General features: G+C 31.5%; 1 protein-coding gene and 1 non-coding gene across 2 annotated transcripts; one reads left to right on the forward strand and one right to left on the reverse strand.

The window, feature by feature from the left end:
• Nucleotides 1-4,461: 4,461 nt before the first annotated feature.
• LOC120125996 (uncharacterized protein HI_0703-like) lies at nucleotides 4,462-7,894 on the reverse strand. The gene is made up of 5 exons (XM_039144304.1): nucleotides 7,678-7,894; nucleotides 6,955-7,206; nucleotides 6,320-6,556; nucleotides 6,005-6,222; nucleotides 4,462-4,868 (listed from the first exon to the last, which is right to left on the reverse strand). The coding sequence occupies exons 2-5, from the start codon at nucleotides 7,204-7,206 to the stop codon at nucleotides 4,631-4,633; spliced, it is 945 nt and encodes a 314-aa protein (XP_039000235.1). The 5' UTR covers nucleotides 7,678-7,894; the 3' UTR covers nucleotides 4,462-4,630.
• Nucleotides 7,895-17,972: 10,078 nt separating this feature from the next.
• Nucleotides 17,973-18,079, forward strand: LOC120126235. The gene has a single exon (XR_005516439.1). It is a non-coding gene; the product is annotated as a small nucleolar RNA R71 (small nucleolar RNA).
• Nucleotides 18,080-21,780: the final 3,701 nt, after the last annotated feature.

The following is a 21,780-nucleotide window of genomic DNA, read 5'->3' on the forward strand; positions in this document are numbered from 1 at the left end:
TTTAGAATTTTTCTGACGTCTAATGATCGAGAAATTCTTTTTCGGCGTGTTATTTTAGTATTTGGTGTTTCCGATAATTAATTTATTTTATTTTAGTGAGGGTTAAAGAATAATTGAACTTGGATAAAGGTTTATTGATGAAAATGGAATAAAAGAAGAATAAGAAAAAAATAGTAAAAGTTTGAAAGTTAGATGCTAAAGTGAAAATAAGACAAAAGTTAAATGACTAAAGATGAACTGAAACATGATGATATTCAAGAGGTGGAAAGATGAATGCCTAAAGTTATAGTTTTACCACTTTTAAGTTGGTGATTAAGCTGTTAATTTGTCATTTCTTATATTTTGGCCCAGTCAGAGAATTTCTGTATTTTACTCTAATTTCCCTAAATTAGCTTACCCTCTGGAGTGGGCTTCGTTGGGTATATAGACCAGGCGGGAAAAATTTTAAAAATTAGGTGTGTTTGAGAATTATTTTAGGATCTAAAATATTTGTTATAGTGTACGTGAAACTCGTCAATCAATAAATATATTAAAATGTTAAAACTCGTCACATCCAGCATGACGAGTTTCACGTGCACCGTAACAAATGTCTTAGATCCCATAATAATTCTGAAACACCTCTATTTTTTTATTATTCACAAAATTACTTCCTTTGGAGTGGGTTAACTCCATCGGCCCAAGGGGCTTATTTAGAAAGATATCGTATCATTTTCTAGAGGTGGCAAAGGGTCATTCGGATCGGGTTTGGATCGAATTATTTCGGGTCTAGATTATATTCCGTTTAATTTTATTTGGGTCGGATCGGATTTGGTTCGGATCTAGTTCATTCGTACAGTAAATCGGATCGGGTCACTTTTCAGGTTGGGTGATTATCGAATCAGTTGTTTTTCGGGTTGGGTGATTATCGAATTAGTTGTTTTTCGGTTCAGATCAATATTGAATCGGTTGATTTTTGGGTCGGGTTAATATCAGGTTGGGTCAATATCGGATAGGTTGATTTTTGGGTCAGGTTAACACCGAATCGTTTAGATTTCGGGTCGGGTCAATATCGGATCGATTGATTTTCGGTTTGAGTCAACGTTTAGAGCGGGTCAATTTCGGTTAAATTGGTTACGAGTCTAATAAAGTATATATATAATTATCGATATATTCTTGTAAAAAAATATGTTTTTTGTTTGTTAATATTATTATTTAGGCCTAATTTCAATTCTTAATCATTCAATATTTTGAACCAACCCATCATTTATAGATGATAAATCGATAATTTGACATAAATACGATCCTATAATGCGTGTTAGAACTTGTTATCAAAATTTTATGTTGATCTTGTACGAAAATCTTATCTATTTGATAAAGAAATATTTTTTTATTAAAAATTTTATTTCCAATTATAAATTTAATATTTTATTAAATTTTAAAAATAATACATAACATTATTAGTTAAGTTTTAGTCATAACATAAGTAAATTTTATATTATTTTTATTATAAATCTAATATTATTTTCTTTGTTTTAGTTGTTTTCTATTATTTTTATTATAAATCTAATATTTTTTATTACAAGTAAGATAAGTAAACTTTATTTGTTATTGTTTTTAATCTTACAATAAGATTCTTATTTTTATATTCCTCTAATCTAACACAAGTAAACTTTCTATTATTTTTTATTATAAATCTAATATTTTTATTACAAGTAAGATAAGTAAACTTTATTTGTTACTATTTTCAATCTTACAATAAGATCCTTAATTTCGATTTGGGTTAATTTTCATTCGGATTGCTTTCAGGTCGGGTTAAATTCGGTTCTGGTTGCTTTCAGATCAGGATAAAATTCAATTCATATTTCTTTTGGTTCGGGTTAAAATTCAGTTCAGATTTCTTTAGGTTTGGGTTAATTTCGATTCGAATTTCTTTTGATTCAGGTTAATTTCGGTTCGGGTTGCTTTCGATTTGGATTAATTTCAATTCGGGTTGCTTTCGGTTAGGGTTAATTTCGGTTCGGGTTGCTTTCAGTTTCGCTAAATTTTGGATTAGGTATGGGTTGGGTATCAGATCAAATTTGATTATCATGTGTGGGTTAATATCAGGTATTGGGTCGAGTAAATTGATTCAATTAATCGGGTTCGAGTCAAATTTGCCAGGTCTATCATTTTCTCCAACTTCATCTTCCTTAATTTTTATTGTGAACCTTATATCCAAGTTAAACTTTACTTTGTCTCTTTAAAATTTGGAAACCTTCATCTCACCCAAATTATAAATTGAACACATGTTTAAAATTCTTCAACTATACTCTTTCCATTGATAGTATTAATCTCAAGTTTCTAGTAAGTTAGTGTCAAACCCTAAATGAGAATAATGGTAAAAGTAAAAGATTTTGTTTAAATTGATCATATGTGATGACGGATTCATATTGATGAAGTATTTTTCTACCTTAATAGAGCTCACTTAGAGCACCCAGGATGACAACTTATGTATTGGCATCTATATATGAATATGATGATGTCCGAGAGTTGTTCTAGACCTAATTTGAGAAAGTGAGGCCATATAGGTAGGAGTGAGCATTCAATCGAGTCGAGTTGATTCAAAATATTTCGAGTTATTCAAGCTGACGAGTTATATTTTATAAATCAAAATTTATTTTAAAAAATTCAAATTAAATAAAGTTGTTCGAGTTTCTATTTAAAATTTATTTTAAATATTTATAATATTATGAAACTATTCGATTTCAATTTAGACGGTTTTCTATAACCATATACAATACATATATATTTCTTCATATTTTTTCATATGTGATATACATATATAATACAGAGTTGAGAGACTCGACTCTAACTTCAAAATCAATCCATTATTACTAAAATTTAAGAATAATTCGAATTATATTTTATAACTCGACTTGAATTTGATATTTTTTTCGAGTAAAATTGAGTTTATAAATTATGAATCGAGTTTTTCAATCGATTAGAATCTAAAAGATTGATTTTTCAAATCGAGTTGAGCTTCCCAACATGTAGGTGTATTGGAGCTATGAGCACAATAATGGAATTAGTAACTCATGTTATTGGTATATTATGACAAGTTTACCTTGTCAGTTTCATTATACAATTGACGTGGTGTAGAGTCCATAGCACTTGTACGGGTATTATAAGACGTCGATCTTATTAGTAAGAGAGGGATGAGGTTTGGTCGTCCTTCTCTTCATGGCAATGGTGAAAGGATTGACCTATTTGTGTGCTATTTACACTAATAACGACGTATGAATTCCTGTTTCTGTTCGAAAAGAATACCACTGTGATTTTGGAATTCATGTTTTCATTGTTCGAAAGAATACTATCTAAACTATCAATTTTGATCCGTTTTAGTAACTAAATTTTTATTTTTTTTTCAAAAATCATACCTAACGTTTAATTTTTGTTTCATTTAGTACCTCACAGTTAAAAACTTAACCATGCTGCATTTTTTATGGGTAAATTACATCATTTATCACTCAATTATCTTCCCACTCCTATTTTAGTACTAAAGTTTAAAAATGTTCAATTTAACTACTCAACTTTCAAATTACTTATATTTTAATCACTATAATTTATTTTATTAATACTTTTTTGTGACATGACATTTTTTATTATTTGTTATATTATTAATAAATTAAAGTGATTAAATTAGGAGTAATTTGAAAGTTGAGTAGTTAAATTAAAAATGTTTAAACTTTAGTGACAAAAATAGAAATGAGAAGATATTTGAGTGATGAATGTTGCAATAAACCCATAAAAAAGGTGTCACAGTCAAATTATTAACAATAAGATGCCAAAAATGAAATAAAAACGAAACATTAAAACAACCGTAAGTTTAAGTACTAAAACGAACCAAAATTGATAGTTAAATACTAAACATGAAGTTTACCCCAGTAGTTTTGATATCTAAATTATTCCCAAGTTTGTGATTATCTCACTATGCTATATAAATTTACTGTGTATTTGATTGATTTCTAGTGGATAGGGATTACATTTCAAGAGTAACAAGTCAACTTTTCAATCTTCTATTGGATCAAGAGAGATCGAAATCAATCAATTCTAGGTTCTTTTGGATCCCTATGCATTATAATAATTCATTCTAATTACAAATTATAATTATAATTGTTCTAATCATTACACTTACAGAACTTTCCAAAAAAAAGAAGCTTATTTGAGTAGAACAGTAGAAATATAAGAGCTATTTCAAAAAAACTCAAGTGCTCGAGAGTAGATTATGGCCACGTGTGCACCACGATTAAAATATAATAGATACTAACAGCTCAATTCGTGTCGATATAACTATTTCAATATGCCATGGGAAGAAGTGTTTCGCAAACATCAGCAATAATATTCATCAAATAAGCCTAGGTTTTGCATCTTTTTTATCAACTAAGTACTTAATGACAGAGTGATCAGTATGTACTATAACCTTAGTTCCTATAAGATACGGTACATTTTACCCTGTTTAAATTTATTTACGCGCAAAAGATGAATAGAAATCAAGTCTCACAAAATGAACATCATCATGGAAAACCTAAATCAAATCCAATATACATTTCTAACTCAATTATCTTATCCTTACCAATCCAAGCTATGATGGTAGACAATGACCCCCACAAGCTTACCACTTTTCATATCGAAGGTTCTCCATCTCCAGGCCACCCGGGCAAGAGGCGTGCTCGTCCTCCACGACAGTCTCTCGGTTACCAAGATCATTTAAAGCTCTCTTTGCATAAACGGTAAAAGCAATTGTGGTAATAATTGCTATGATGAAGGAAACAACATTGTATACAATTTCCACAGTGGTGAAGCGATGGTTGCCATAACTAACATCGGCTAATGTCCTTATTAATCGACCACTGCACAAGATGTTGAGTGAACAGTTAGTTTACAAAGATAGTACCCATCAGCAGTATGTAACATCAAATTAGAAGTGAAAAATTTTATAATTCGAGACAGGCATAAAATCATGAGATTTATATGAACTGAATAATAGAGGATTAGTTCAAATCCGGTAGAAGCCAGAACATGATTAAGTTCCCTAAACAAGACTGTCTTCTTCTTAACTCTAGATAGAAAACTTTTCAATGGCTGATGTGGCCAGAAAATTTAAATGCATTACATATTTGCCTAGGAATTGCAATGTTTTTGGCCACCTATTTCATCCACTTTTCCCATTTTCCTCTCCTTTCTACAGAATATAGAGCAACTCATCCTTAACCTCCTGGTCGTTTGCCTTCGGAACCATCCCCCAAATGCTAGCAAAGGTGGTGTCTCCTTTCTTCTTTCCCTCACTAAATTTGGTTTGATCCGAACAACTCCTTCCCTCCTCTCATTGTCACATGTTTCCCATTTTCCACAAGTTTCACTGGTGTTCGCTTTGATTTAGCCTCGGATGAAACAAGACCTCTTTCTCACTCCACTCCCTTTCCATTTCTCAACTTCTAATCTCCACTGCTGATAGTAATGAGATGCGGGGCAACCAGTTGAAACGATTTGTGGAGCTGGTGGCAACAGGGTATTGGCAAGGGTTTTTTTTTTTTTTTTTTTGCCTTCACAACAGCACTCATGCATAAGGGATTAGCCTTTGGTCCCTTTTATGGTGTCATAGAGCAGAAAGGTGGGAAGTAGAGATCTTGCATTGTGTTTGATGGCTTGATGGTGACTGGCTGTTGTATTAGGGTGGTAGAGCGCTGGCAGACCAAAACAGTCAATATTTGAGGGTGTGTTTTCAAAGATGCAATGTCCAATCATAATTAGCAATGATGAGGTAATTTTAACATCATCATCAAGATATGAAAAAGGACAACATCAGCCTAACTTAGCACACTACAAGGAACAAGTTTTGCATTCACTTGATTGGCATTGCAAGCACAATTTCTATCTTAGACCTTATTTGGATATGAGGAAAACAGGACCGATTCAACAAATTAAATAAATTTCAGGGACTCCTACGAGTACTATAAATTTAACATGATTTCTTCACATTGCATACCTGTAGATATAAATAAAAGCTTCTGGAATCATTCCAGTGATCGATCCCCATAAGTAGGGCCAAAACTTCATGCTGGTTACCACAACTGCATAGTTGAATATTGTGTAAGGAAAAGGTGAAACTCTAAACAGAGCAACCACTTTAAATTGATGGAACCAGTCTCCTTCTCCTGCAAGTCGAACCACAGCAGCTGTTTGGGGCCATTTCCTTAACCAGTGCTGCCCATCCAAGAGAGGAGATCAGAGACGGCAGGAACGAAAATCAAGTTTCCTAAATAACTATTCAAAATTAGCTGAAACCAAGTAGAAGTCTTACATGGATACGTTCATGGAAAAGCAGTCCAACCAAATATGGTAGGACCATTCCGATGGTTGTTCCGACCATAATTATGAGGAATCCAAGACCATAGCCAAAAATCATCCCAGCCAACCACATGGATGGACCGGAAGGTATTAAGAACACAGGAAACAGGGCAAGAGAAGTAACAAGCACAACAGCAAGAATAGGGCGACCAAAGGCAGTTGCTTCCCATCTCATGGTCGGGATTAGAACCTAAAGTTAAATTAAAAAATCATCAATGCTAAAATTCCAGTTAGCACAAGGTGATTACACTCCAAGGATGCAATCTTAAACAGCATGCAAAGCATGAAAAACATGGTTATAGAAAAAATGGTTTTAGGCAATCAATACTCCCATGAAAATTAAACTGGTAAAAGAAAACCATCATTTCATCTAAAACGTATCAATGGAATGCCCCTTTCTTAGCTTAGGTCATACTTCATTTCTCTATAGTTATATTTTCTTGTTGCAGGAATTAGCCAAACAACTCAAGGAATCGAATCGCATACACAAAAAACAATGAACACCACTTTTGTTGTATGCAAAAAATTAAGAGGTAGAAGACGCAAAGGGAGAGGAAGAGAAGAAAGCTAGGGGAAACCAGCAAGTACCTTCTCAAAAAGAAACGGTGCTCCCCATTTAAAGAAAACAATAAGCAATATAATTGCTAAAAAGCAGCACACAAAGGCTTTGATCCACCAGCTGAACGTTTTACTCCTCACGGGTGATCTAGGTTGTAAGATGCCCATTCCATCAGCAGTCGGTTCATTAGAAACAACCAGCCTAGCATATTCACTATCCTCCCCCGGATGATGCCCAGAATCAGTGTCATGTTTTTCTAGTTCGCTACACAAATTTGGCATCTGAACTCAAAAAGCAGAAGCACTTAGCAAGACGAGCATAAACATCAAACCACACAGACAATTAAAGCCGCAATAATAAAAGTTAAATAAGTAGATATAGGAGCATGAAGGAGATACAAGAAGAAAGCAGGACTTCATATTTAATTAGGGATGAAGGAACAAAACGCAATAAAAGCCAAGAAAATATAATAAAAGTCATAATCAGCAGCATGTCCAACTCCAATTTATAACGTTTCCTTAAAAGAACTTGAATTTAATTCTGGATAAGAAGTGGAAAACCTAACTCCATAGTCCATGAAAACGATACACGTAGCTTAACAAGGATCGAAACTCAGCTTACCAATCCCATTATATCTTTGATCCATTTATGATTCAAGTACGTTATTACTTCACACGTACAACGTTTTTCCTCATTTCATAAGAGAATCAAATGTAAAAAGAGAGTTCAACAGAAAATTAAGGGTAATTCACCTCTCTTCGTGTTTTATTGTAAACTGTCAAGCAGTTCGAGTTACAAAGACGTCGGAGGAGAAGAAGCGACAACGGAGGCGAGCTCCTCGGCCGGCGGCGGAAGGGTGGCAGGTGAGGTTGTCAGGCAGCTGGTGGAGGATTCGTTGGTTTCGTTTTTAGTTTGAAGGAGAAAGCGTAAAGGTTTGAAATTAGGAATTTTCCAAAGACGCCTTTCATAGTGATTTACCAAAAATTCAAAAACTGGACATTTTCTTTATTTTGGATTTGAAAATGAATAATTAAATAAATAAATAAATAAATAAAACTTTTTTTCTTTTCTTCTAGAATAAGGTTTTCTCCCCCATAGAATATCATTACTCTTTAGAATTTGTATGTATGTTACAGGTAGGACTGTAAATGAACGAGACAGATCGCGAGCTACTTGAGATCGACTCGATTAAGACTCGATAAATATTCGGATCGAATGGACTCGACTCGAGCTTGAGCTCGACTCGAGTTCTTAACGAGCCGAAACGAGCTACTCGATATTCGACTCGAAAAGCTCGTGAGCAGCTCGAAAAAAAATTTATATTATAATTTTAGATTTTTTAAAATTACATTATTAAAAATTTATTAAAAATATATTATTGATATTTATAAAATTTTAAAAATATATTAAAAATTCTATAATACAATTACCCTCAAATTTAATTTTTTTAATTAACCAGCCCAAGTCCATTTGTTACATTGTATATTACTAAAAATATAAAAACTCATTTAATTAAGCACATGTTAGATTACACGTGTTTGGTTGATTTTTTTTCATTCTTTTTTTAACTTTTTACTGCACCAGTACTTGACAAAGTATTAAATATTATAGTAGATAGGCAATGAGATTAAAAAGAAATGGTGGTGATAAAGATTAATTATTATTGTGGAGGTGTTGAATATTATAGTAGTGGGATTAAAACTAATAGTGGAATATGTGTTCAAATTCATACATAATTGTAGTGCTATAATAATAAAAATGATAAACTTTTAATTAAATTGGTATTAATTCTAAATAATAGTTAATATTATTAAATTTTTATTTATATTAAATTTTTATTATAATTTTTATTATATTAATTAGTTTCTATCGACCATGAACATTTCTAGTTTAAAAATCATCTAAATACTATTAAAATATAATATTCCTTTAAAATCTTATCACATCCAATGTAAAATGAAATTTAAATGAAGAAAATTAAGATTATAATAAAACATAAGGATTTAAGTATGATTTAAAGAAGTGATGAATTGAAAATGAATTAAAGATAAAATGGAATAATTAAAGTGATATCAAGCCCTTCATTTTATATCATATTGGTACTTTAAATAATTTGATATAAATTTATAGAATAATATAAAGTTGTATATACATATGAGTATGGAAAAAGTGGCAAAACGAGGTGTGGACACTTAGCCCCGCTAATTTCATGCAATTTGATGTATGAATATTAGAGGGGAAAAGATGCAATTTTCTCATTTATTTGTTATAATAATAAAGTGTTAATCAATTTGAGAGTCTAACTACATTAAAATAAAAATTTGAATTGATGGAAAGGTGGGAATTTTCTGGAGTCAGAAAAGCTAGAAAATACCATTGTTGGGTCTCAAAAACAAACCTAAACCTAAATATTCAGCCGCTCAAGCCTCCCCTTCTCCAACTCTCCCCCCTCTCATTCTCACGCACGACCCATAACCAGAAAACAGTGCCGCTCCTCTCGCCTTTCTTCAACGGAGTTATACACTTCAACCACCAAACCCCGATGACTAGGTAACTACATTCAACATTAAAATAGGTTTGGCCTTCTCCTTTTACCCTCAAATAACCTTAGCCGAGTCCCTCTCAAAACCCACAGCCACCATGAAAATAAAACCCTCTTATTATTTTATAATGAACTTATTTTTGACTAACACAACCCCTTATTTTGACAGTGAAGCTCGAACGGCTAAGAGGCAAAGCAGGATGAACTACAACTAAGGTAAACGTTTAAGCTATCTCCTTTATGCCTTTGACTTGGTTTCGATTCGAAATATATGCACACACAAGAAAATTAAGAAAGCAATGGAGAATAGAAACTAAAAAAATACCCCTTTGATTCTGTATATTGCTTGGGTTCGATGAAAAAAAATGCTTCTATGTTTATTTTGTTCCTCAACTAGCAGGAAAATACAATACAAATTACTTCCTTATGTTTTGCTATTATCTGTAAAAAGAATCAATGGGGGACGATTTTTTTCTGCTTCTGTTTTCTCGGTTAATTGCTGCTGTCCCTCGGCTCATTCATCTCTTTTTTTTGTATGCGATCTCCTTTTCCCCAGTGGTTAATTGTCACTTTGAAGAGTTAAGCTCATATAGTGACTCACTCAGATAAAAATTGCTGGTAATGCCCAAAATAATGTTCTTAAAAGTATTTAAAGTAAGGTGAATTCTATATCCTTCGCAGATAACCTGAATGACATTAACATAGAATGTTTGGGTACTCCAATGAGGGACTGTTTTATATTAATACAGATAGAAACTGGATGAGGTTGTCTGTATTGGTAAACTTTAAACATGTTTTGTTCTCCCCATCCTTTATTTGGTGGATTTCTTCCACAACTGTTTTCAAGGTAAGTAAGACCCTTGGTTTTCACTTTCATGTATCCCCCTCCAAAAAAAATCTGATTAATTTAGTATAATAGTTCCATAAGTCATAATAATGGATGACACATACTCACAGAGATGTAAATTCCCTTTTGCATTAACAAAAGAATCACAACTTTCAATCATTTTCATCCTATGCACACGTGTGTTACAGGTTCATGAGATGCATATTCCCTTTTGCATCACAACATTTCAATACTTATCTTTTTCATCAGATATCCCCTCTTCATGGATGTAGTTCAGTTAAAAGTTTATGATTCTGTTGTCACCTTTGAACAGCTGATGAAATCTTGTTGACCATCAAATCAAAATGCTACTTTATCGAAATAAATTCATATAAATGCAGTATAACAATATGGCTTCCTGAAATTTATTCTATAGACTGACACATTGAGATTAATCAACAATATTTGAAGATGATTTGAGTGGTATAATATAAAAAAAAACTACAGAGTACATTTTTTGATAAAATAAAGGTGTAAATATCTGTTATCCAGGTCCAGTTGAGTGTCGGATATAATAAGGTATATAATAAGGATATTATACCAGATCATCCATCTCTAACTACCCTTGCATTAGTCTTTAAAAATATGGGATAAAATAGTTGCTATTTATATGGATCAATGCTAAAGATGACATCTCACGAGCAATATCAATGTCTCTTTTGTAAACTTGGACATGTTGCAATCTTTTGTAAGTAAAATTGACATGTTGCTGCCATCTTTTGTAAGTAAAATTGACATATTGCTGCCATCTTTTGTAAGTAAGCTTAATTGGTTGATATCATTTTTTGTATTCTTTTTTTGTAAGTAAACTTAACATGCAGCTATCATTTAAATTTCAATCCCCGTTCAGTTTATTGGGTTATCTTTTCATTTTTACCGTTTGAATGTTCTTGGATTCCCTGACTTTATTTTCGTTCGTTGTTTACATACATCTTTGTATTATTTTTAGTAGCTAAATGCATTCCCTAGTTTTGTATTATGTTGTTAGTGCATTATGGAACTGTACATCCTTAGGAAACTGTCATTTGTATGCTGATGCAACATATGTATTTTGCTTGTATATAGCTCTTGGTAGTTGTTTAAGCCCTTGCACGGGCTTTTGTTTACATTGGCTTGAAGGTTGCAAGTACCTTCACCGTTTTTAGAAGATATCAATTGAAGAAGATGTCATAGCATTGAGAATTTGGTGTTGGGAAGTATATATGGATTATCCTATTACATGAAGCTATTATGATATTGTTATCTTTTGTAAGGAAAATATTGTCATCTTATATAAATTTGGATATGTTGTCATATTTGTCGTCTTTTTATAAATTTAGATGTGTTGTCATATTTTGTAAATTTTCACTACATTTGAAGTTTTAAAAACTTCAAAGCTTATATTAATTATTCTAAATTTCTTGTAATTGTATTTTTATTTTTTAGATTTTTTATAGTTCATACATTCATATTATAATGTATTGGTGATGGTTGATTAAAGAAAAAATTATTTATATATTTTAAATGTAATATAAGATTTTTGTAGGTTCAAATTCGAGTTTGAGTTCGAGCTTGAATCGAGTTCGAGCTTGAATCGAGCTCAAAATCAAGCTTCAATCGAGCTCGAGTCTCGAGCTTCAATCGAGCTCGAGTCTCGAGCTTCAATCGAGCTCTTGAAATTTTTTTGAGTTCGAGCCTTTTCGAGTTCGAGTCGAGTTTCAATAATATATTTCGAGTTCGAGCTGAGCTTCATAATTTTTAGCTCGCGAGTTTTCGAGTCGACTCGGCTCGTTTACACCCCTAGCTACAGGTGGCGAATGGGAAATGCTCACGTGCAGCATCTTAATATACGATTAAAATAATGCGTTATCGGTTTTGTTATTATTTTAAATAATAAAAATCGGTAAAAAAATGACCAAAAATATTATTATTTCTACAGGTTCTAATTACTGATATAGGTAAACTCGATAGAAAAAATTTTTCTACTGCGATTACCTATATCGATAATTTATAATAATATTAAAACCAATAGAAATAATAATGATTTCGGTCATTTTTTACCGATTTTATTATTTTAAAGTAAAAACAAAACTGGTAACTCCTTTTTTTAGCCGTATATTAGGTTGCCGCACATTCAAGATGGATATGTATTTATCTTGAAATCTAATTTTCTTTAAATAATTATCTATTTTCATTGTTGTGTTTGTCTTGAAATTTGATTTTTTTTCTAAATAATTACCTATTTTAAGGGTTTTGTCTATTCTAAAATTTTATTTGTGCTCACTTCATATAAAATATTATGTGATTAACCTTAAAAAATATTTCTAAATTCGCCACTGTCTGTCACGTGTATTGATAAAACTAGTATTCTTTCTGTATCATTAAATCTGTCCATTATTCACTTTTTTGTCAAAATTTTTAACTTTGATTCATCATTATTTAAAATTTATTATTGACAAAAATATGAAAAATATATTTTAAAAACCTTAAATTGAGTAGTTTCTAAATATATATTTTATAAAATTTAATTGTTTAAAATATTTAAAATAATCATGATCAAAGTTTAAAATTTTTTACTTTTTAAAAATCAATAATAGACACATTTAATTGGACGAAGAGATTATTAAGTCGCTATATCGAGAATTTAAACTATACATGTCATCACCCAATTATATATTAAATTTTGATTATACTAACCATACAAGTAACCATTTCCATTTTTCATCTATTTTATTTTAATCATCAATTTTAAAAAATTATGTTCTAAGCACTTTTATTTTTTATTTATTTTATTTTGGTTAATAGGAGTTGGCTAATTCAATTAGTTCGATGATGATTGTTACGCGTTTAGAGTATTACGCAAGTATGTAAATATACATGTCAATAAATATAAATAATAATAAAGTAGCGAGTATATAGTATCCATAAGAATTGTTGGAATTATATTTTTTTATAAAAACTCTCTAGTTTTATTAAAAATAAAAAAAATATTCATAATTACAATGAAGATTTTACAAGCATAACCGTAAACATAAATTAAATTATAATTAGGACATTTTCCTATAACCATTAACATAAATATTAGCTACATAGATTATACTAGGATCAAAAAAAAAGATTAAAAAACCTAATTAATGCTCGAACAAAATAAAGATACGAACAAATCTGATTGCATCGACAAACGATCCACAAAAGGGATGAAGCTACTGAAGACCACTGACAAATCGCAAATCAGAGTCAAGTGACGTGAGAAAACTATCCGCGAATGCAAAACGCGTATACAAATCAATTCGAGTGTCCAAAACAGGAAAGATTAACATGATAACAAATAAGCGCCATCTTGATCGGTCGTGACGATGCCAAATCCAACCTTGAGAAAAAAATAAATGAAAACAACTACAAAAAAAATCGTAAGCTGTCAAAAGACAGAAAAAACATATCACAAAGACAGAAATAAACGTGTCTTAAATGTAAAGAACATGTTACAAAGACATAAATATTTTTATTAAAAACTAAAAAAAATTAAAAAAACAACTAAATGGCGACAATCAACTTCAAAGTCGGTGTCACCGCAAGTTAAACAAAATTAAAAAAAAATTAAATTGATCAAAAAAATTGACATAAATTATTAAGAGGATAAAAGAGGAGAGATGTTGGAATTATACTCCAAGTGTTTGCACTCAAAATTTAAAAATAAGAATGGTAAAACGAAGACAATGTGTTATAATAAGTGATAATTAAAACAGTAAACTGTAGTGAATATGTCACATCAATTGACAAATAAACGGTAACTGTGCCACAACCATTGATAAATAAAAGGCAAATGAGATTTGTAAACAAAATAATTGGGAAGGTTGTAATAAAAAAAAATTGGAAAGGTTGTGTTGCTGAAAATATAGTTTTGTTATTTCTTGAATTGTTGCAGTTATTCTAATTATTATATGTCATTCTAATATGTCGTGACAATATATATTTGTCTGAGATGGAACTAGAATTTAATCATACATGATTTTATCTATATTATTTATTTATTTCAAAAAATATAACATCAAATGTACATATTAGTTATATCATTTAATTGAAATAACAAGTAAAAAATTAGAAATAAAGTTAAAGTAAATATAAAAAAAATCAAAAGGTGTCAAAGACATAACTATCGCATAATTATAATAAAACATGTTGCTTCTTCAAATCTCAAAATTTTAACAAATGATGTTGTACTAAAGCCTCTTGCAATATCTCTTTCGATGTTGATAAACACCCAATTCGGAAAAAAAATTAAGGTAAAGTACAAAAATGGTCTCACAATTATAGGGTGTTTTTTTTAGTCTCTCAACTATTAAATGTTCCAAAATGATCCTCCATTGTATGACGGTGCTTTTTTTAGTCCCCGATATTGTTAACAGCAATTTTAAAAATAATATTTCTAAAGAAGTAAGAAACAAGATCATTATCTTGAATATAAATTAATCAATGACTATAAATTTAAAATGATTGACTGAAATAGAAAGATATTATTCAAGTGTAGTTAAATCAACTTCTAAAAATGAAAATTTTGGACAAGTAATGTAACTCTATACTAATACAACACGCAGTCGACCGATTAGAATGCCACACAGAACCACCAGAGTGGTAACCCAAAAATTTTCTTAATTTCTTAGTTAAAACGTCCATTTAAAACCAATTCGAATAAAGAAATTCAACATAAAGTATAAATATGTTTACATCGTGGAGCTCCCAAAATAAATATATAAAAATATACAACCTAGTGTTTCAAATTAAGTTATTGCGTAAATATAACAAAGGGTCTACAAATAATACATGCTCTATAAAGAAGATATCTTGAGACGTACTCTACTTTGCAATCGGTCTGAGAAATTGCTGCTCAAAAGGGCTCTTCGACTGCTCCTCTTATATACATGTGCACTGAACAAATTCTAAACGCTGAGCTCACTAGCCCAGTGTCACACTAACAACTAAACTATACTAAAAGTGTTCATCATATGCTCAAGCTATCAAGTGCAATGCAATAGTGAGTATACTCAAATACTTCACTCTCTACTTTATGGCAGACATCATGGTACGGTTGAGGGTTCTGCATCTCAGAGCTCATGCACCCCTCTAGTCTACAGAGGATGAGCTCCAAAATCTCTACATCAAACGTAACACTCTAGACTAACCCACCCCTTGCGAGTGTCATGCCTAAATCATAGTTAGTTAGTTTAAAGTGCCTCGCGCACTACCTAAGGATATCCAGACAAATGTTATTTCTCGACACCAACATCTTTACTAAAGAAACTTGGGTGTCCTTATTATTTCCCGAGCATCAATTAAGGTAAATTTTATGTATCCCTTATTGATCTCGTTTCTAATGTATATTCTTGTTCTCGCTTGTAATCTTATTCGAGAGTAAATACGCAGTTTTTTAGAAACCTCATTACCTTTTAAATTTCCTTGAAATTTATGTCCCAACAATGTACATTGGTACCGATACTGATCTCTCGGTATCGATATTGATGCTACGTAAGATGCTATAACATTTAACACATGTATATGTATCGGTCAAGTAATAAAGTGGTAGCAATTGATGCTACGAATTTCGAACCCACAGTGAGCATAATGTTATCATTAGAGTTTGCAAAATAAGATTTATCAAATATAAGAGATGCTAAAAAGAAAATATCAAAATCAATAAGGAAAAACACTAGTTCATGCTACAGTATTCCAAGAAGCACTTGGTCAGCTATTAAATCAATGGATACAAAATTATGAACTCAAAATCTTATGCATACAATGTATACTCAATTTATGCAATTAGCATTATTTAAAAACTCTTGAACTACTTTAACCACTTTCATCAATTAAAGGCTCAAAATATTAACAGAACTAATCAATTGGTTGTATACTTTTCAGCATACACTATGCTACTTAGCAACACCAATACTAAAGAAGGTATATACCAAATCGACTGAAACTATTTCTAGATTTAATCAAAAATACTATTTATTCAATTATAAGTATTTCTACTCATAATCATCAAGTTCTAAGTTCATAAAATAAGTATCAAAGTAAACACAAAATATGAAATTCATAATGTCATCCAACAAAGGTTTAAGGATTCAAATCACTCCCTTTCTCAATAAAAGGCCTTGAATGGAGATTCGCTAACTGCTGAAGCTACTTAGCAAGTTTCCCTTGTGTTGCAGCAATCCCTAGCAGAAGGCTTAGGGTTCCATGTGTTTGAAGATTTAACGTGGAGAATTGAGTACTTGGAAATGCTCTTGAACGTCACACTTTCTGTGCTCAAGTACACCCATTTTATAGCTTGGATGGAATAAAAGATGTCCATGTTTCAGGTGATATACAGGCAAATGACAGCTGCTCGAGCTAGTTGTCCCAATCCAGAAGTTTCCCCCAACCGTCTAGAGCTTAGATAACTATTACAGCATCCGCTTAGGATTTTTTGCAAAGCTACGACATCAGTGTACAGTTTTCAACGGCAAAAAATTATTTTAACCCTTAGCAACCCACAATGCTCCTATCATGCAAAATGTGCAAAATAACTAAGTAATTTTAATTATAAAATGCTCTTAAACATTCTTAAGTTCAAACTAAACCTAGGTGAAAACGGTTATTAAAGATAACTCTTTTGGAGAGTTAGATGTAGTAGGGGTTGCTATCGGCAACGATTCTGAATTACTACTCTGTCATGCATCTGGTACTGTAAATTGACTCTCATGCGATCCAAGCTCAACTTCCTTGCTCTTCCCTTTGACATGCTTATAAGTTATGTCATTATTTCCCCTCGGTTCTTCCACTGGTTCCCCAATATGAATTCCACTTCTTTTTGTAACAGCCTTGCAATGCTCTTTACCATTTTGTTTGGGATTCTCAATGTCGCTAGAAAGTATTCCTTACAATCAACTATTTAGAGCATTAGCTATTTGGCCCATTTAATTCTCTATAGCCTTAATAAGGCATATTGGCTCATTATATATTCTTTCATCATTGCTTCAAAATGTGTTAAAGCTGGAGTTTGGCTTGAAGATTGACATTGGTAATTATGCCTTTGTTGTGGCTGAGTAACAAATTGTTGTACATGTGTTAGGGCATTTGACTCTACTGAGTGTAATGTTGTTGTTGATACTGTTGGTGCTATGGATTGACAATATTCTGACTTCTCCAATAAATATTATGATGATTTATAAAATTTACATTGTATGTATTACCAAAAGCATTATTACTCATTTGGTAAATTCGAACATAATAGATAGAATCCATATTTTGGGGCATTCATCAAAATTATGGTCATCGCCACAATATATACAAGTAATAAGAGATACGGCTTTAACTTCATGTATTCCTCCTAGTTTGTGCAATTTCTTCACCATTTCAGTTAATGCTGAAATCTGAGATTCCATAGAGTTGAAAGCTTCAGAGTCTACTGCTGCAGCACCACGCTGGCTAAACGTGTTTCACGTATTAGGATATTGGCAATCATTAGTGGAGATTCTTTTGAGGATATGTATGCTTCATTGTATGTCTTATCTAGCAAAGCTCTATTTGCTCAAGCATCCACCATCATACAAGTGTGTATATTTATCCCATTAAAAAACATCTTTATTTGTGTCAAATGTGGGAATCCATGCATAGGGCACTTATAAAGAAATTCTTTAAATCTTTCACATGCTTCATACAAGCTTTCATCTTCTAACTACTTGAATGAAGTTAAATCATTTTGAAGCTTAGCATTCATATTCGGTGGGTTGAACCGCAACAAGAATTTCTACGCTAATTCATTCCAGGATGCTATAGCACCTGGTAGAAGTGAACTCAACCAAACATGTGTTTTATAACGCAGCAAATAAGGAAATATCTTCATCTTAAGTGCCTCCTTCGGAACAGCTTGTTGAATAAAAGAATTGCAAACCTCTATAAATGCTCTCAAATGAGCCCTAGGATCTTCATCAATAGATCCTCCATATTGTCCCATATATTGCAATATTTGGAACATAACTGACTTTAATTCGAAATTTGTATCATTAATAACTAGCCTTACAATGGCTGGATGCAGATCATCTAATGTCGGTACCACATGCTCATGAATAAGACTATTATGATCATTCTCTCCATTTTACATTGGGGTAAAATATCATTATCTTGTCTATCCATATCAGCTTCACGGCGATGTCTCTGAAATTTTCTTTCAATCTATGGATCAAACGACTCTAATTCTTCGTTGCTTTGGGCTATACACCAGTAAAAAATAAAAACTAAGAATACCTACAAAAGAAAACAAACAAATAAGAAAAATTAAGGGAACTCTAAATCAAATCGATGATCCCCGATAACGGCACCAAAAACTTGATGCTACGTAAGATGCTATAGCATTTAACGTAAGTATACATATCGCTCAAGGAATAATGTGGTAGCAATTGATGCTACAGATGTTGAACCCACATGGAGCAGAATGTTATCATTAGAGCTTGAAAAATATGATTTATCAAATATAAGAGATGCTAAAAAGAAAATATTAAAATCAATAAGGAAAAACACCAGTTCATGCTACAACATTCCAGGAAGCACTTGGTCAGCTATTAAATCAATGGATACAAAATTATGAACTCCAAATCTCATGCATACAATGTGTACTCAATTTATACAATTATCATTGATTAAAACCTCTTGAACTACTTTAACCACTTTCATCAATTAAAGGCTCAAAATATTAACAACACTAATCAATTGGTTGCATACTTTTCAGCATATATTATGCTACTCAACAACACGAATGCTCACGAATGTATATAACAAATCGACTGAAATTATTTCTAGATTTAATCAAAAATACTATATAATTAATTATAAGTATTTCTACTCACAATCATCAAGTTCTAAGCTCATAAAATAAGTATCAAAGTAAACACAAAATATGAAATTCATAATATTATCCAACAAAGGTTTAAGCATTCAAATCATTCTCTTTCTCAATAGAAGGCCTTGAATGGAGATCTACTGACTATTGAAGCTACTCAGCAAGTTTCCCTTGTGCTGCAATAATCCAAGCAAAGGGCTTAGGCTTCCATGTGTTTAAATATTTAACGTGGAGAATTGGGTACTTGGAAAGGCTCTTAAGCGTCACACTTTTTGTGCTCAAGTACTCCCCTTTTATAGATTGGATGGAAATTTCATCTCCCAATAAAAATATCCATGTTTCATGTGATATACAACCAAATGAAAACTGCCAGAGCCAACTGTCCTAACCCAGAGTTTCCCCTAACCATCTGAAGCTTTATTTCCTGCAATGTTATGGCATCAGTGTACAATTTTCAATAGCAAAATTTATTTTATCCCTTAGTAACCCACAATGCTCCTATCATGCAAAATGTGCAAAATAACTAAGTAATTTTAAAATGCTCTTAAACATGCTCAAGTTCAAACTAAACCTAGGTAAAAAGACTACTAAAGATAATTCTTTTGGAGAGTTATCAGGTATTAACCTTTGAGTATCGATACTCCACCTAGGGTATCGATACTCCACCTAGGGTATCGATACTCTACTACTATTTTTAATTGATAGAAAAAGGGTAGTATCGATACTGTTGGATCAATATCAATACTCCTAAGCTAAGCTATCGATACTGACCTGGGTATTGAATACCAATTTTTGGTTCAATGTTCTGAAAATTATCCTCAGTATGGATACTCCTATAGGGAGTAGTGATACTCTACCCTAGGTATCAATACTCCCTTGGGTACCTATAAGAAAATGCCCTCTAGAAAAACAGCCTCGATACTCATCCTTCTCGTTTTGAAACCAAACCCTACGTATTGATACTCTTATAACGAGTATCGATACTCTCCTAAAAAATCACTTTGATTTTATGCCTCTTCTAAGAATATTATCAGTATTGTTCTTCTAGTACTGATACCCACGCTCGAAAATATCTTGTTTGGGCTCAAATTTAACACTCAAACTTACCCAAACTATTTTATTGATCTCAATCATTATTAGTATTTTATGTGAGTTACAAGGGTTATAATAAAGGCTTTAGAACATACTTAAGAACCAAAACATGGAATCTACCATGAAATGTTATACCATGCTCTATGAGTCATCTCGCTAGCTATAGACACTTAACATGCCTCATATATGGTTTAAATAAGATGTGATTGTGTTACCTTGGTGTTCTAGCTGGTAAAAACTTTCTCAAAATCATCCAAGGGTTAATTTCTCTTTTCTTCTGGCTTTAGAGCTCTCCCCTACTTCCTTCATTCACAAAGCAAGAAAATGAATTATTGACTCAATTAGGTTCTTGAATTTAAGTTAGAACACTTCCTATAATTGGAATCCACTGAAAAAGGGGATAGAACCATTTAATTTTCTTAAACCTCCCCCTAAACCCATTTTTGGAGTTTATGACTAAAACTTGTAATGTGGGGCTTAAATTGAAGTTTAAAGGATAAAGATTAGCATTCTTACCTTTGCTAAACCAACTAAGCTTATAAATTCTTAAAGATTCTGCCTTTGCCTAACTTTAAAAATAAAGAGGATGAGAGAAAAGAAGAAGAAAAAAGAAATTGTGTTTAATGAGTTAAGGGTGAAAAACCATGTGAAACCCATCCCTTTTAATGGTTTTCAACTCTAAATTCAAACAATGGTATAATTGTCTTTTAGTCCTTCTCTTTTTATCTCAATAATAAAACTATCATTTATCATCTTGAATTGGGCTCAAAGCAAGGCACAACTGTGAATCTATATGGGTCAAATTTTCCTTATAAGGTTAATAAGCTCATGTAAACTCTAGGATCAACTTGAATCTACTAATCTCGGATTTGGGTGTTACAAGTAATCTAAGCATTTAAAGGTATAATGTAAGTGAGGTATAAATGAGTAGTCGCAAAATATAAAATATGACTTGAATTATGATTTTTTTAAAATTATTTCATGGTGGATTGAATTACTTTAATAGTCTGATAGTTATGAATTTTTTTATAAAGCATCTAATGATTTTGTGGGTTCCTTTATAGTAAAATTTATTATTGAAGGATAATAAATGCTAGAAGAAGCATTTGAAAATTCTTTGGAATTTTATAGAAAAATGTATTCTTAAATATTAAGATATAATAAACCAGTCTGAGTGTATATGACATAACTGACTCAATAAATGCTTTTTAAGGTTATAATGATGATCCAACGTGCTCATGTATCTTTATAAATACATCATGGTTAAAATATGTTATATTTATTTTATATATTGATAATTTGAACATTATTGGAACTCTTGAAGAGCTTTAAATTAGAACTTCTAAATAGCTTCAAAAGCATATTAATGTTAACTACGATAATAATCCGAGACGAAATTTGAAACCTGAAAAATTAAAAAAAAGAAATTAATTTCTTTAAAAAATAAAATAAAACAAATGGAAGATAAAATACTTTTTGAT

Source organism: Hibiscus syriacus, unplaced genomic scaffold, assembly GCF_006381635.1.
Source record: "Hibiscus syriacus cultivar Baekdansim isolate YM2019G1 unplaced genomic scaffold, ASM638163v2 tig00110450_pilon, whole genome shotgun sequence".
Lineage (NCBI taxonomy): Eukaryota > Viridiplantae > Streptophyta > Magnoliopsida > Malvales > Malvaceae > Hibiscus > Hibiscus syriacus.

What these genes read in the sequence shown, in the direction of transcription:
- LOC120125996 (XM_039144304.1), bottom strand. Translation starts at nt 7,206, where the DNA reads ATGCCAAATTTGTGTAGCGAACTAGAAAAACATGACACTGATTCTGGG. An exon ending in CACCGTTTCTTTTTGAGAAG is followed by an intron (nt 6,557 to 6,954) that starts GTACTTGCTGGT and finishes ATTTAACTTTAG; the next exon opens with GTTCTAATCCCGACCATGAG. An exon ending in GCTTTTATTTATATCTACAG is followed by an intron (nt 4,869 to 6,004) that starts GTATGCAATGTG and finishes CATCTTGTGCAG; the next exon opens with TGGTCGATTAATAAGGACAT.